The sequence below is a fragment of the Tamandua tetradactyla genome, chromosome 18 (assembly GCF_023851605.1).
Source record: "Tamandua tetradactyla isolate mTamTet1 chromosome 18, mTamTet1.pri, whole genome shotgun sequence".
Taxonomy (NCBI): domain Eukaryota; kingdom Metazoa; phylum Chordata; class Mammalia; order Pilosa; family Myrmecophagidae; genus Tamandua; species Tamandua tetradactyla.
The window spans coordinates 77,378,553-77,394,549 of record NC_135344.1 but is presented as its reverse complement, the minus strand read 5'-3'; the positions used below and the strand labels follow the sequence as shown (position 1 = coordinate 77,394,549).

The 15,997-nt window shown below is 47.5% G+C and overlaps 1 protein-coding gene across 7 annotated transcripts in view; it reads right to left on the bottom strand.

Moving 5' to 3' along the window:
* The window catches only part of LDLRAD4 (low density lipoprotein receptor class A domain containing 4), a 394,962-nt gene that overhangs the window by 196,727 nt on the left and 182,238 nt on the right, over positions 1 to 15,997 (bottom strand). For 6 of the 7 annotated variants that reach the window (XM_077136067.1, XM_077136063.1, XM_077136066.1 and 3 more), the window contains one exon: positions 6,153 to 6,290. In XM_077136067.1, coding sequence (XP_076992182.1) covers positions 6,153 to 6,290 — 138 coding nt within the window. Of the gene's footprint in view, positions 1 to 6,152; positions 6,438 to 15,997 lie in introns of those variants that run through there. The other variant, XM_077136061.1, reaches the window with a different exon arrangement.

Genomic DNA, 15,997 nt, shown 5'->3' with positions numbered 1-15,997 from the left:
CCTGTGGGAATGCGGCACAGCAGGAAACCAGACTCTTTCCGCGACAAAGTGCGTGGAGGGGGTGGGGCTGCAGAGGAGCAGGGGAAACTGAGGCAGAGCCTTCCCTCAGAAGCCTGTCGGTCAATCGTCCAGTGCAAGGCTTGGAGTCTTTGGTCCTGACTCCAACAAACTGCAAACAGCACAAAACAAAACACAGGCTTATCGCACAAGTGGGGAAACGGGAACTCTGAAGGGGACGTTTAATGACATTACGGGTTTAGGTGAGTGTTTACTGAAATGACGGTTGGGAAGAGACCAAAGGCCCGGGATCCGTGAGGTGTGGTGGCGGACTCGTCTTTTTCATGGCTGTGCGCTGGGCCCCGACGTCCTCAAGGAACAAACCGTTGCGAAGTGGGGAGTTGACTGGCAGAGGGCAGAGTCGCATAGAGCCAAATGGCATGAGCCTTCATTAGGAGAAGGACCAGCCGGTGGAAAGTCACGCTGCCAGTGTCTCAGGAAAGGAATGAGGAAGGTGGAAAGGTGCGGGAGGAATATAGCACAGACGGTCATAGGGTGGATTGTATCTTATTTGGTTAAATGGCCTTGGGTCAAAAAAAAGTTTCCTTCTGAAAGCCCTGGAGTTAAAATGCTGGCTTAATTGGGTATGCTTTTTCAGCTTCGGTTCATCTGACCTGGAGATTGTTTTACGAGACCACCTACAGAGAGAGAAGCCACTTGAAGCCTATCTGCAGTAGGATGTGCTGCTCTTGGCCCCATCCCCACACCCCCACCCACCCACAGCCCCCTCCCCTAAATCGGATCTCTCTCAGCTAATTGGAAATTTCACTGAAGCTGAAAGTAAAAGGTTGTTCCAAGTGGCTGCTGGCTTGCACTCAGCCCCAGGCGTACTCCGGAGGCCCCAGTGGCACAGATTCCTCCACGAGGGCTGCTTGAGGAAGGCTGGTTTTCACCAAGACTTTCAAAGTGCACAGATCCCTGCAAGCTGCACAGGTTACTCAGTGATTGCTTCTAGGAAGGCAAAGGAGCTCGGTTGTTTTCCCTCTCCAAGACACGGCCAAGGGGCCTTGAAGTGTAGCAGGAAGTACTCCACTCAGGAACAAAAGGCTCAACGGGAGCTTTAAGAGAGAGCTGGGCACTGGGCTTCCAGAGTCACCCCTGGCAACAGACGGACCACAGCTCTCCCATGCTGGGGCCCACGGTGCAGGAGTCCACAGCACAGAGGCCCACGGCGCAGAGGCCCACAGCGCAGAGGCCCACGGCGCAGAGGCCCACGGTGCAGAGGCCCACCGTGCAGAGGCCCACGGCGCAGAGGCCCACCATGCAGAGGCCCACGGCGCAGAGGCCCACGGTGCAGAGGCCCACCGTGCAGGAGTCCACAGCACAGAGGCCCACGGCGCAGAGGCCCACCGTGCAGGAGTTCACAGCGCAGAGGTCCACAGTGCAGGAGCCCACAGCACTGGAGCCCAGCATGCAGGAAGGAGCCCACAGGGCAGGAGTTCACGGCACTGGAGCCCACTGTGATAGAGCCCATGGCACAGAACCCCACCAGGCTGGAGCCCGTACACAAGAGCCCACCATGCTGGAGACCAGAGTGTGGGAGCCCATGGGGCAGCAGTTCACGGCACAGGAGCTCACGGTGCTGGAGCCCACGGCACAGGAACCACCGCAGATGAAGTTGGAGGCGAGGCAAGGGTCGAGGTGAACAATGCAGCACCAGCTCTCCTCCCTCTGCCCCCCACCCCATTCTAACCGTATTCCACATGCCCCTCAATCCCGACAACACAAGTCTTCTGCCGAGTCCGGCTGCCTGGCTCCTGGCCCCTGTTCATGCCATTCTGGGTCCAAACACTCTGTCCTCAGTTCTCACAACCCACACACCTCCCCCAGGAAGCCTTCCAGGACTAGTCCAACCAGAACGACTCCCTCTAGACTCTCAGACCACTAACTGCTGGAACCACTCAGCTCTCGGTTTTGTTTTTGGTTATCTTCAATTTCATCTTCAATTTCCCCAACGTGACTTTAAGCACCTGGAGAACTGGACCTGGGGCCCCCTTCACACTCCCACAGTTTCAAGTACAATGTCCAGAGAAGGTGTAAAATAAATAATTTGGGGAGTAGATTTTTTAGGTGCACGGTCCGGGAACTGAACCCGGGTCTCCAGCATGAAAGGTGAGCATTCTACCACTGAACCACCTGTGCACCCCATCTTGGGAGTAGTTTTAATGTTCAGGGATATAATATTTTAAGAGAGCAGCTGGCAACATATATGAGAAAAGCTTGCATTTTAGACAGATAGCAGCTCTTCCTTTCCAGAGAGAGACACTCCCAGAGAGACACTTTACAGATGAGACAATCCAAAGCCAGCGCAGTCCCTAAGGCTGTGGAAAGTCCCTGGGTCACAGCAAAACAAACCAGCCCTTGTCAGTGGGCAGCCTGGCAATATTAGCAAAGCAAAGAGGCAGGGGAAATGAGACTTGACTGAGTCTGGGCTCCCAGACACCTATTTTAAAGTCAAAAGCCTTCACAACTAATGTAAGCCATTGTCTCTAGCATTGCCGACTTTGCAAAGAGCAGGAACATTTTCTTTTTAACCTTAATTCATGTTAAACATCAGCAAATATCAACTGAGAGACTGAGGTGACAGTGACATCTGAGACCAGTGCATCACCAAAACCAGCAAAACAGACAGAAAAATTGATCCTAGCTGGTCGGGACAGCTCCCAGCTTGCTGGTTTGCTCTGTGCCTGTGCATGGTCAGCTCTGCGAACCCCGGATGCTTCCTTCCAGTTGGAGCAGAAACATCAACTCAGAATTGTTCTTTAGAGGAAACGGGGTGAAGCACCATTTGCTTTCCAGGAATGCAATGTTTTATAGACCAGAGCCCCTGTGACACTGTAAGTTCTCCGAGATGGGGACTCTTATCAGAACGAACACTGTTGGAAGGCGGCCCATACATGCGCTACAGAAGAGTTGATAGATCCCATAAAAAGCATGCCATTTCATTAAAACACACAAATGGAGAGCCTTTAAGCTATACAACAATTTCTATGAAGTAAAGCATCCTATGTTTATATTCTTTCCTGACAGGACACAGGGATGTGAGTATGATATTCATTTAAAATTGGGCCATCCAAAATACTAGCAATCAATGAGAGGGCAGGGTAAGGGATATGGTACATATGAGTTTTTCTCTGTTTTCTTTTTATTTCTTTTTCTGAATTGATGCAAATGTTCTAAGAAATGATCATGGTGATGAATATACAGCTAGGTGATGATATTGTGAGTTATTGATTATATACCAGAATGGAATGATCATATGGTAAGAATGTTCATTTTTGTATGCTGTTATGTTTTTAAAAAATGAATATAAAAAAAAGAATTGGGCTCTCCTCTAGGCGCCATCCTTTGGAAGCCCACCCACCTACAGGGTGAGCGGCCCACACGGAGCAGCAGGCAAGCTCGGCCTTCCCAAACGTCCTGGCCACAAAGAATGGGTCAGCTCTGAAATGCAGAGTGCATGCTCCCAGGTAGGCAGTCCCGCCCTGCACCCCTCTGCAGGTCCTGGGGCGCTGGAGGGAGCAGGGCGGGAGGGGCCGGGGCCGGTGCTGGGGGTAGAGGCTCAGATGGTGCAGTGCAGGAGGCTGTCAGGCTGCACGCCCCCCTGGGACCCCTCACCAGGCCGGAGTGGGCGGGACAGAATCCAGAGCCTCTGGCACCAGCCCCTGCGCCCGCTGGACCCTTCGTGTCACACACGGCGTACCCTGGCTTTGAAGGCAGAGGACGGAGACTCAGAAGGGCCAGCTCCCCAGGAGGTGGCCTTGCCACCCGTCGTGGCAGCAGTGACGGTTTGGCCGGGCACACTTTGTCTGAGTCACCTCACGTAAACCTGCAGAAATGACAGCCGCTCCACAGATGAGAAACCAAGGCACCTGCCCTAGACGAGCCCCAACCCGGTCACCCAAGGCGGCAAAGCGGCCCTCCTTTATCGTCCCCAGGCCCTCCAGCCTCCCTGGAAGGAAACACTCGTGGTGTCCTCTCATTCCAGCTCGAAGGACCCACCTTCTAGTTGTATTTCAACAGCAGTTTGCCAAGGGGCCTTAAGACTGCTCTGTAGAGGCAAATTTCGCTCCCTGGGCACCACTGAGCTCTAGCTCTGTTATAGACTAAAACTGCTTACCTGGTTTTCATAGCACAATTAAAGGGTCAATGTTTTTTTTTTTAAATGAATGGAAAATGATATCTGGAGATAGGATTGGGAAAAAAAATAGCAAATAAAATTGAAAAGAAAGGAAGAGAAGGAGAAAGGGAAAGGAAAGGAAGAGGGTTACGTGGCACTAGAGAGCCAGACTTGACTTTGAATAGATGCCTTTCGGAATGACCGTGAGAGAAAGGGGTCCCTCCACAGGAAGGGGGTCTGCAAATCCCACAGCGCCAGGAGCAAGGGTTTGGGCTGCCTGGTTTTCACAGATTCAAATCCAGGGCAAGGTTCCACGTGCACTTGCTGTGTTCTCAACAACAGCTGTCCCGTTTGTGTGTGCGACTGGCCAAGCCCAGAGAACGTGGAATGAGGACCTGCCCCTCCACTGCCCTTCTCCTTCCGGGACTCTCCTGCCAGGTCCAGCCAACATCTGCAGGGTTCTGTTCATTCGGTCCTCATGGTGCCAGAAAGGATGCCAGGCACAGGGGGCCCTCCCACACCCTACCCAAGCCACTCAGCTGGGTGACCACAGGGCTGGGGTCCCCTCTGGGGGTCCCCACAGCACTTGCACATTCAAGGCCATTTTTTTTTGTTTTGTTCTGTGACTTGTGGGGACTTCTCCATCCATGGGGACAGGAGGGTCCCCCTGTGCTCTTGGTCTCCTGGGGTTTGGCCTGTTTATCCTTGGGTAAGTGTCCTTCCTCTCCTCCAGCTTTCTTTTCACCACCACCCCCCCCCCCCCATCCCCGCCTTTCTCCTCTGCCCTCTGGGGAGCTCAGGAGCCTGAAGCCGCAGCAAGGCTCATCCCAGCCCTGGGAGCCAGAGCCAGCCAGGCAAGAGCATGTCAGCTGCAGCCCCCTCCCCACTTCCAGGCCAGCCGCAGAAGGCGAGGGACAGCAGTGACAAGTGCGAGACATTACACCCCAAGGGGGAGAAACTGACCAACCGTTCCCAACGGTAGACTGGCCTTTCAGATGATGGAGATTCAGCTCCAACGTGAGAACTCTCAGTAGAGGAACTATTTGCACTATCAGCAAGTGTAAACAACAGACATAAAATCTGCTAGTCCCCCTAGTTTTTTTGAACTTGCAAGTACATGAAAATAGATAAAAGACTTTTTTTAAAAATCTCTCCTATTTTCAAATTTACAGCATTGGTATTTATATCACTTTCATAACAAAACATTTAAAATCGCTATTAAATATAACTCCTCAAAATGATATCAACCAAATGGGGAGAGGGAGGAGCTGAGCATATCATGAAATTGTCTCAGTGAGACAATCCCAGGAAAGGGGAGAGGGACACAGTCTCCCCAGTGTGTGCTCCGCAAAGGGATTCTCACCCTCACCCGCTCCATTTAACCCAAGGAAACCCAGACGGAGCACGCCACTTTCCCTACGAGAAATTCAGTCACATTTCAAGACTGCCTCCTTTCTCCTTCTGCTTCATAAAAACCATGAGATCAAAATTCAGTGAACTTCAGTCTCAGATTCCACCTTTGCAAATTTTAGAAATGCTCGGCGCCTTCGCCATGGGGAGTCACACGTGTCAAGCCTCATCCAGTATCAGAAAAACACACGCTCAGAACCTTGTAAAAACATCTCATACGAATCGATCTACTTTCTTATTATGGAATTAATTATGGACCCCTCCACACATCTTTCTTTGCTTAATTAGAATGACTTCTGGGGAAATGCACTCAAACATATCCTATAAAACTGGTGTGAAGAGCACCAGATCAATACATTTCTCAGAATTCGGCCTGTGCTTCTCAGACAAACACCAAAGCCGAAAACCCCGCGCCGCTGATGGGCTCCGAGGCTGAGGGTTTCCCACTTTATGCACACCATCTTCCCTTGCAGAAGGGAGGACACAGCCCTTTGTGCACGCGCATGCCTCCTTCCTTTAACCAGAAGACAGCTCCCTCCCACTTGGGGCAGCCACAGGGACTCACAGTGGAAGCGGGGCGGTGGGTGCTCGGTCACCAGGAGGCAGTTCTCCTCGTCACTGTTGTCCCCGCAGTCGTTGTGCTGGTTGCAGACGAGGGAGCCCAGATCCAGGCATTTGCCGCTGGCACAGGCGAACCTGCACTCTGCAAAGCAGGACAGAGCGTGGGCTGGTGAGTGCACGCTTGGGGCTCCCATGGGGGCGCCACTGGGGCCAGGCTGTGGACCTCCCTCCATGCAGCCTGGTGGACCCGCGGCAGCCAGGGGCCAGCTGCGCCCCCTCACCCTTGACCCCTCACCCCATGCCACTGGCCCCCCAAAATGGGAAACTCAGCTGCTGCCTTCCTCCCATAAGCTGCCCCAGCCAAAGTTGCAGCTGCAAGTCTTTGTGATGTCGCTTGACCCATCCCGGCCAACCCCCACCCAAGGGACTGGTGAGCCCGGGCAGCAGGTCATTCTCTGCAAGCCCAAATGGCAACAGCAGCTGAGACTCAGGGCTCCGGGCCCCACCAAGAAAAGCCCACAATGTGTACTTCCAACGTGGCCCAGGCTTATTGCGAAGCTCTGGGAAAACACGGAACGTCTCTGGTGCTCACCCAGTGCCTGGGAAAATGAAGGTTAAAACTAAGTGATTTTATGGTGCAAAACCTGGGGAAGTGCTGGGCACCCCCTGCTACCTGAGAAGCATCCCAAGCCCAGGACCACATTGGCAAGTTATGTAAGCAGGAAAGGACTGAAACCCAAATCCCTGAGGCTCACACTGAACATGGGGTCCTTGGTATCTGCAGACATCAATATTTGAAAATGGAATTCACTTCTACAGGATTTTAAAATAAATACACAAATGTAACCCAGCATTATTATCAATTACAGCAATAACAGATGAAGGAAATTGCACGCACGTGGGCACATACAAACCCTGTACAGCTCATACTGAATAACAGCCGCACATCCGGTGGTGAACTTGGTCTAGGGAGCCCCAGCCCATCTACTGACTCATCCGTGGTGGCCCCAGCTGCCGCAGGCTGCCCTAGAAAGGGCCTCAGGAGAAGTGTGAGGAGCCGAGCTGGTTGCGCAGCCTCCACTGACCAGCGGGGGACCGCCACACCCCTTCTCTGTTTGAGGTCTCAGCTTTGTCCATCCACACATGAGCAGCAGGCCTGGGCCAAGTCAACTCCCAAAACCACCTTATTCCCTCAGAACGAGGGCTGGGTGCAGAAAACCAGAGACCCTTCCCCCCGCCAAGGTAAGGACTTGCGGTTCCACCTCATCGCTGAGGAGCCCTGCCCACCTCTGCAGAAAGGGAACCCTGGCCAGTCATGGAAAGAAAGGATTTAAGTCCCAAAAAGAAATATCAAAGCCCAGATGCTTGAAATCATGTTCAGGAACTGTTTTTTTTTTAACTCAGTGGAAGAAAGGGATGTCAAGGGAATAATTTATCTTCCTTTCCAAAATAAATATTGGATTTGGGATTAATGCCAAACATGGGAAGTCCATTCGCAAGAAAAAAAAACAAAACCAGGTACTCCTGATGTCGCAACAGTGACAGAAAAAAAGGGGAATAACAACTTGAATAGAATCAAACTCCAAATGAAAAACAAACCCAATCCTTGGTGTGGTTTGAAAGGCTCTCGTTAGACTAGCCAAGTTCGTGGGGCACTTAAAAACAGTGGCAAAATTAAAGTCACATGAACCCTTCACTCATTTCCCATTGTTTGAGGAGAAACCCATCTAAAGCAGCAACATATTTCCAAGACAACAAACTCTCTGATTCATTCATTTCTCCGGCCCTTTCTAGGTTAAGTACTGGTATTAAAGACACAAACACCCGGAGAGGAAGAGGCAGCCCCCTGCAAAGAGCTTCTGTGTGGATTTGTTTAAAATGGAAGCAGAAGCAGATGTGTCTGCTGCCTTCTTCCTTGCATCTGTCACGCCTGGCCACCGCCTCGCACGCACCAGGCCCAGTGAATCATGCATTTGTTGAACACATGAGTGATCTAATTAAAGTCTCCTAAGAACCTGTGAAATAATTAGGGCAGATATTTTTGTCCCCATTTTGTTGATGAGGAAATTAAGACTCAGAGATGAAGTGACTTGCCTTGCCCATAATTACATTGCTAATAAACGGCAAAATTCAGAATTTGTGTCCAAATCCTCTGCATCCCACCTACCTCTTGGTTTCCAGGTCTGTTTTAATGAATGTGGAAGACTCACCAGCAATTAACAGCATCCTAGTAAGTAACTAAGTCCTCAAAAATAGTCTGTTGCTTTAAGTAGACTTAGCATGACCCCAAAAGCATAAGAAAGGCTTTTACCACTGGTGAGCTTAGGAAGCTCTTATTTCTTAAATCATGGAAATATCAGCACCATCATGGCCCATTAAATTTCAAACTCATAAAATCTAAATTTCAATGTTTTGAGCAATTAGTAATTGGCTTACATCAAATTAAAGGTCTTTGTATGCATGTCCACTTGAATGAAAGCTCAGTGGACTGAAAGTCTGAATGTTTTGGCTTCTTGAAATAATACAGAAAATACATTCCAATCGTTTCAAAACCATTTCCATCACACTTGGTGACTCAAAAGTCAGACCATCAAAATAACGTGTCAGTGGCTGAGAGATTTCAAACAGTTGAGAGGTTCTCCTGGAGGCTATTCTTACGCATTATATAGACATCATCTTTTAGTTTAAGGTGTATTAGAGAGGCTGGAGGGAAGTACCTGAAACTATAGAGCTGTGTTCCAGGAGCCATGTTTCTTGAAGATGACTGTATAATGATAAAGCTTTTTATCATTAAATGTGACTGTGTGATTGTGTAAACCTTGTTCTGATGCTTTTTTGTTTTGTTTTGTTCGCATGGGCAGGCACTGGGGATCGAATCTGGGTCTGTGGCATGGCAGGTGAGAACTCTGCCTGCTGAGCCACCATGGCCTGCCCTCTGATGCTGCTTTTATCTACAGTATGGACAGATGAGTAAAAAATATGGATTAAAAATAAATAATAGGAGGAACAAATGTTAAAACATATTGGGTAGATGGAAATACTAGTGGTCAATGAGAGGAAGGGGTAAGGAGTATGGTATGTATGAGTTTGTTCTTTGTTCTTTTTATTTCTTTTTCTGGAGTGATGTAGATGTTCTGAGAAGTGATCACGGTGATGAACACACAACTACCTGATGATATTGTGAGCCACTGACTGCACACCACGCATGGAATGTTCATACGTTAAGAATGATCATGTTGTATGTTGACAGATTTTATTAATAAAATTTAAAAATTAAAAAAAAAATTCAGTCCATGGGTGGGCCATGGCGACTCAGTGGCAGAGTTCTCACCTGCCAAGCCAGAGACCCAGGTTCAGTTCCCGGTGCCTGCCCATGTGAAAAAGAACAAACAAAAAAAGTCAGTCCATCGGACATGTGTGTGGTGATCTCAGCCGTATTCAGGAAACATTAGGCATCTTACAAATCCTCAGAAGAAGGGGACAGCTCATCCCACAGTTCACTGGAATGTTTGACTGGTGCTGCCTTTTTTTTTTTTTTTTTTTTTTTTGCAGGCACCAGGCATTGAACCCGGGTCTCTGGCATGGCAGGTGAGAACTCTGCCACTGAGCCACTGTCACACCACCTGGTGCTGCCTTTTTTAAAAGAGAAAGCTAAAAAAAAAATCTCTTAACAGAGGTAGATGTCTTGGAGATTCCTGCATATGGACTCAGTAGCTCCAACTATGTGAGGACAACACAAAGTTACAAAACCACGAGACTGTGCGGACAACACAAAGTTACAAAACCATGAGACTGCGTTGCTGACAGCTAAACTGCATTTTGACATACCAGGTTCTGAATGGAGTAAAATTAATATCAGAGAAAAAAGACAGAAGAATTAGAAAATGTTCTTATATAATATATCTTATTATATCTTGTCCATTCTTTGTGGAACATGTTGGGTATTTCTGCCAAACCAGAAGTTGAGGGAAATCAAGGATTATTAACTATCAGAAGCATTTTGGTGACACCGTCCTGGTGAGTACAGATGTGTGATGTTTGAATGGAAAGCAGAGTCAGCAACTAGAGACCAGCATGTCCTAAGAGGCTATGGGATTCATCCAGATGCTTGTAGTATTTAAATAATTCCTCTTCTTTAAAAAGTCTGGGATTTCCAAATCCTGAAGAAAATGGCACTCTTTCAGCCATAATTCTGTATTTGATTCCTAACGAAAAAATTTCCAGAACATACAATACATTCAAGAATCATGTTACGTACTTCAATAATAAAATTATCTCTAAACTGGGGGTCCTCTTTAGCTTCTCTATATTACTCCATAAAGCTGCTGATGAGAGTTTTGGTGACTTTGAGCTATAAAATGTTAATGTCAGGAGGGCTCTAGAGACTCGCAAGCCTGACCCCTCCTCTCACAGATGAGGAAACAGTCCAGAGAGAATTTCTGACTTACCCAAAGTCACAGAATGAATTGCCTGTTTTGGAACAAAAAATCCAAGAGTTCTATCAAATCGGGAGGAAAAACCTTTTTGTTCTGAATGCCGTTCTAATGACGTGCAACTAATATTAACCAGCTGAGATGTAGTGTGTGAGAAAGGAGAAATGAAAAGAGTGATTAAAAAGAAGAGAATGTTCTAACATTTTGTTACCTATGGAAAAAAAAACAAGCAACTTGAGAGCTGTGAAACTAGGAAAGAAATGGAATATCCTAGAGTTTTCTGTGGATCCCAAATTTTTATTTTAAAACTATTCTTTTTAAGGGTCAGTAGCTTAACAATTTGAATATTCTCAACCTAAACTTTACAGGTCTGGAAGGTAAATATTCACTCTTCCAGGAGAATAAATCTGCATGGCAGAGACTAAATTAGCCCAGTTGGCAGAGTCAACATCTATTATTTCAGCAGCAACAACAAGTTGTTGTCGATTTGTCCCACGCTCTTTTTAAAGCCTAGGTTTTCACAGATACGCTCTCAGGCTCTCAGCCACGAGACGGGGACCTACAGACGGCAGCGCCTGGCAGCTGTGAAATCAGCCTTTTGTGTGAATTGGCGAAGTTGTTGAGGTTTGCTATTTCTGTTAAAGCCCATATAGCAACATCGGCTCACGCATTTCACACTTCCATCATTTACAACCTGAAAATCAAGAGTAGATTCTGCCGCCATCATTTCTGACATGACAATCTAGAACTTGCTGCCAGTAATTCTCTAGGTAAGCGAATAGCCAAGAGGTTAAAGTGAGTCCGTAACCTGTATAGAATCAGTAGGCTTCTGATTTTGCCGCAGCCGGTGGATGTACACTTACTGGAGTTCAGAACAATCTCACAGATTTACACAGACACCGCCTGACGCCCCTGCGAGGCCCAAGGGTAACGATGATAAAAGTAAAGGTCAATAAAGATGGGGAGCAATGAGCATAAAAACATAAACTAAGAAGTGCCGGGAAAGGGGAAGATAAACAATTGGTGAACAGAGAGAGCTGTAATAACTGATGATAAAATTCACTCCAAGCAAGTAGCTGCCACTGAGTGCCGGGCAGACACAGTGAGGTCCCCCAGCTCAACCGGGACAAACTTTCTCCTGCTTCTCAGATTTAGGAAGGCTTGTCACTCTTTTTACTAAAGGGTACTGTAGGATAAGTATGAAGCTTATCTTAGATCCCAGTTTTATAAAAAATGGGGAGAGGTTTCCCATATTCTAATTTCCTAAATCAGCCGTCAGTGAGATTGGATACTAGAGTCATTTCTATAAAGGGAGCCAGAAGGAAAGTCTCCAGAAAGCAGTGGTTAAGTTGATTATGAAGCTTCAAAACTCTTGAGAAATGAAAAGTTAATCCTTCAGGCTATTCTTCCCAAATACCAGCTTTTGACAGCACATGAATGGAATAAAGATAATACAATCCATGCACACATTCTCCTACAAAACTTTCCCATGCAAACTATAAATTTTGAGTAACCTGTAAAGGACACAATATTCAGCATCCCGCCAAGACTGGCCTCTTGGGAAGCCTGGGGGGAATTGCTGCAGAGGCTGTGCGGGCCTCACCTAAAGCCCCACGGAAACCGACATGTGATGTTGGGAGTCCAACCTAAAAGCCCACACATCACAAGCGGGGACTCATCCAATTCAAGGGCTGGCCATGGGTGGGGGACAAAGGAGTGAAAACCTCACGCGATGAGCATTCATTCTGTGCAATGAGCTAAGTTACCCATCAGGCTGTAATAAAAGTCAGCAATCTGGAGGGGGCATGGGTAGTTCAGTGGTAGAGTGCTCACCCTCCATGTGGGGGACCCTGGTTCGATTCCCAGACCACGCACCCTCCACCTCCCCAAAAAAAAGTCAGCATTTCAGATGGTGCTACTGGAAGTACAGGAGACCTTCGGAAAGATGAACATGGCACAATAAAGGGCATTTGCCTGTGTAATAAGATTACCATAAACAGACTCCCATCAAAGATATTAATACAAAATTCTAAAATCTCAATCCATTTTATCAACAGCCATCTGGCCTCTGTTACGGTGCAGAGGAGATTATTTTAATGCATCTAAATTTCTCTGTGAACCACAACCGAAGCATGCACAGTGTGCTCTGAAAAGTCCAACGTCCTCCCAGGCTTTAGATATCTAGTCCTATATTCACCCTTCAGAGCAGTTGGCTAAACAGCACCACTCTCCACCCCACACCCCAGGTCTTTCAGCAGTCCGTGTAAGTCCTGCAGGGCTCATCCGGTGCTAGCCCTCCCACCTCACCACGCTTAAGGCCACACGGATGAAAAAGTGGGCTTGTTTCTCCGTTTTTCTGCAGGTAAAGTGTGAGGAGGTATCCTTATAAACAAACATCTTCCTTAGGACCCACTTTGTAGGAGAACAAAAGGCATAGCCTCTATGCAGTGCACACAGGAGACAAGTGTGAATGCACACGGAACAAAACACAACAGTAGCCATCTCTGCTGCTGAGATCAGGGTGCTTTTCAAGTTTCTTGTGAACTTTATTATTTTATAAACAGGAAAAATACAAAGCCTATTTTTAAAGTCTATTTTAAGGGGGGAGAGAATCTCTTTGAAAATCAAATGTTTGTAGAATTCTAAATCCATCATAATCTTAATGTTATAAAGGCACTAGTAAAATACCCAATTCCCCATGGCATCATCCAAACAAATGTAAACACACAGCTCCAACCCCATGAGGACAAACACTGTTTTAGTGGCATTTATTTCATGCCAAGGACTTATTGAGCAGCACAGGGGCAGAGTTGCAGGGGGGGCCCTGCCCAGTGGGGACCCTGCCGAGGGCATGAGTGGGGGGATGAGCTCAGGAACTGGCTGGGACGGCCTGTGGAGCTTCCTGTAATGAGACCAGAAGGTGTTAGGAGGATTTTGAGCCTGAGGATTGATATACACTGCCTCACTTTTTAAACATATTTTATTGTTGTATAATATGTGTGTACCTGAAAGGCCAGCTCAGTGAATTTTCACAAAGTACAAAAAAATTCCCACATAACCAGCACCCGCTCAAGGCCTGGAAATGTGCAGGGGGCCTCTGGCTGTTCAAACTTGCATCTGTACTTGCTGAGAACTGGGCTCTGCTATCAGTTTTTGTTTGTTTGTTAGTTTTTTGGCATGGGCAGGCTCCGCTATTGTTTTAAAAAAACATATTTGAATTCAATGAGAGCTGATGAAACCAGGCATGTAATGTGCCTTCCTGAGACTGGACTGGCCTGTCCCTCCCATCCCCCTCTGCTGCCACAGCTTAATGCCTCATCATTCTGGACTCACTGCCTCTAATTTTTGATCCTCCCCTCAACAAATTCCAGTCAGGCTGTGGCCCCATCACTGCCCAAAACTGCTTGTCCAGTTTGTGTTCAAGACCCAGGGGGTACTGGTTTCCTCTACGGCTTCCCCACCTCCTCTACGGCTTCCCCACCTCCTCTACTGCTTTCCCACCTCCTCTGATGCCTCTCCTTCTCAGCCCCTCCTCCTCTCCCAGACCTCTGAACATTCATGTGCCCAGACTGAGCACATACCCATCCCCTGGGTGTGCACAGCTTTGCAGGCCTCTCACTTCACTGGGACCCTCTCTGCCTTCCTCTGTATTCGGTATCCCTCTACTCCAACATCTCCAGCTGGAATGTCAAACAGACACCTCAACTCATGTCCAAAACCAAACACCTCATTTTCCACCCAGACTGGCTCCACTCATTGCCTTCTCCATCTCAGAAACTTCACCCTCTGGTGGCTCCAGCCAAAACACTTGAAGGTCTCCTTGGCCCATTTCTTTCTCTTACACTCCAATCCACTAAGACAACTGCATCCAGAATCTGACCCTCTCACCATCTCACCCCCATCACCTTACTCCAAGCTACAATCATCTCACCCAGGTTATTTCAATAGTCTCCTAATTGCCTCTCTTCTGCTCCCCTGGTCCTTGCCACCACAGTCTAATCACAAGAGAGGCCAGAACAATCCTGCTGAAACCCGAGCCAGGTCAGGTCTCTCCTCTGTTCTAAACTCTTCCATGGCTTCCACTGTCCTCAAAGGAAAACTCCAAGTTCAATGACCTCCATAAGCCACGACCTGCTCTGTCCCCATCCACCTCCACCTCCCTGTCCCAGTCTGCACAGGGCACACTGGCCTCCCTGCTGCTGCTGGAACCCCTAAGGCTCATGCATGCTTCGGTTCCCAGAACTTGCTGTCCCCTCTCTCTGGAGCACTCTTTCCAGGACATCTGCTTAACCAACACCCTCACTTAGCTCAAACATCACCATCTAAGAGGGGTCTCTTGACCACCCTGTGTAATACCCCCCAATATACACACACCCATTCTCCTGGCATTTCTGATCTTCCTTTCCTTCTCTATTTTCTCCATAACTCTTATTTCCATCTACTATTTTATTTCAAATATTTGCATGTTGTTTGTTCTCTTTTTCTCCCATTAGGAGGCAAATTCCATGTGCGCAGTCAGAGTTTTTATCTATTTGGGTTGAATTCCCAGAGTCTAGAACAGGGATGGCAAATAGTAAACAAACAATAAATATTTTTTAAAGAAATCAAATAGAAGTAAAACTTGGTAGGCGTTCTTAACTACCAATGTGCTTTTAGGTGAAGAAAAATTTTCCTCTACCTGAGAAAATATCCTCACTATTTACATGATATATACAAAAAAAAGTGAGGTAGGAAGGAGACAAAAAGAAGTAAATAAAACTCAAATATATTATTAGCAAAGCACATAAAAGATTTTTTTACACAAAAAAATTTTAAGGCAAAGAGTTAGTCAAAATTATTGGCCAATGTTTATTTTTAAAATTTTGTGTGGTCTTCACTTATTTACTCTCTCTCCAGTCCTCAATGTCATAGCTATTTAGTCTTTTTCCATCTGTCCTTTCCCCATCATCTGGCTTCATTCCTAAATCACAATGTCCTCTCTCGGTACAGTAACTGTGTTTTTGGAGAGAAAACCCGCTGTCTGGCTAGAGCTCTGAACTCTTTTATTCAGGAAACAGCCATTTCCTTCCCTACACAGCACCCAGCACCCCAAGAACGAGGGTAGGTACTGAGTTCTCCATCTGTCTTCTTTGTTCCTATCTGCAGAAAAGCCGGGGAGCAAGAGAACAGGGGGGACATTTACTAATTAATGACAATGCTGCTTGCAGGAGGCGGTTGGCTCAGCTTGTCCCCAGATTGTTTACTGCTTGTTGTTTTTTCCTACCCAGATAAAAACTGCTTCCCTTGCTTGCCTGGGTCATCCCAAAAGGCTCAATGTTCCATGGCTGCCTGCCTGGGGCCTTCGACTGCCCCCTACTTTATGAAATGTCCCTTCTTGGAAACATTTGAGGCCTCCACAAAATGAAAGCCCACTGCC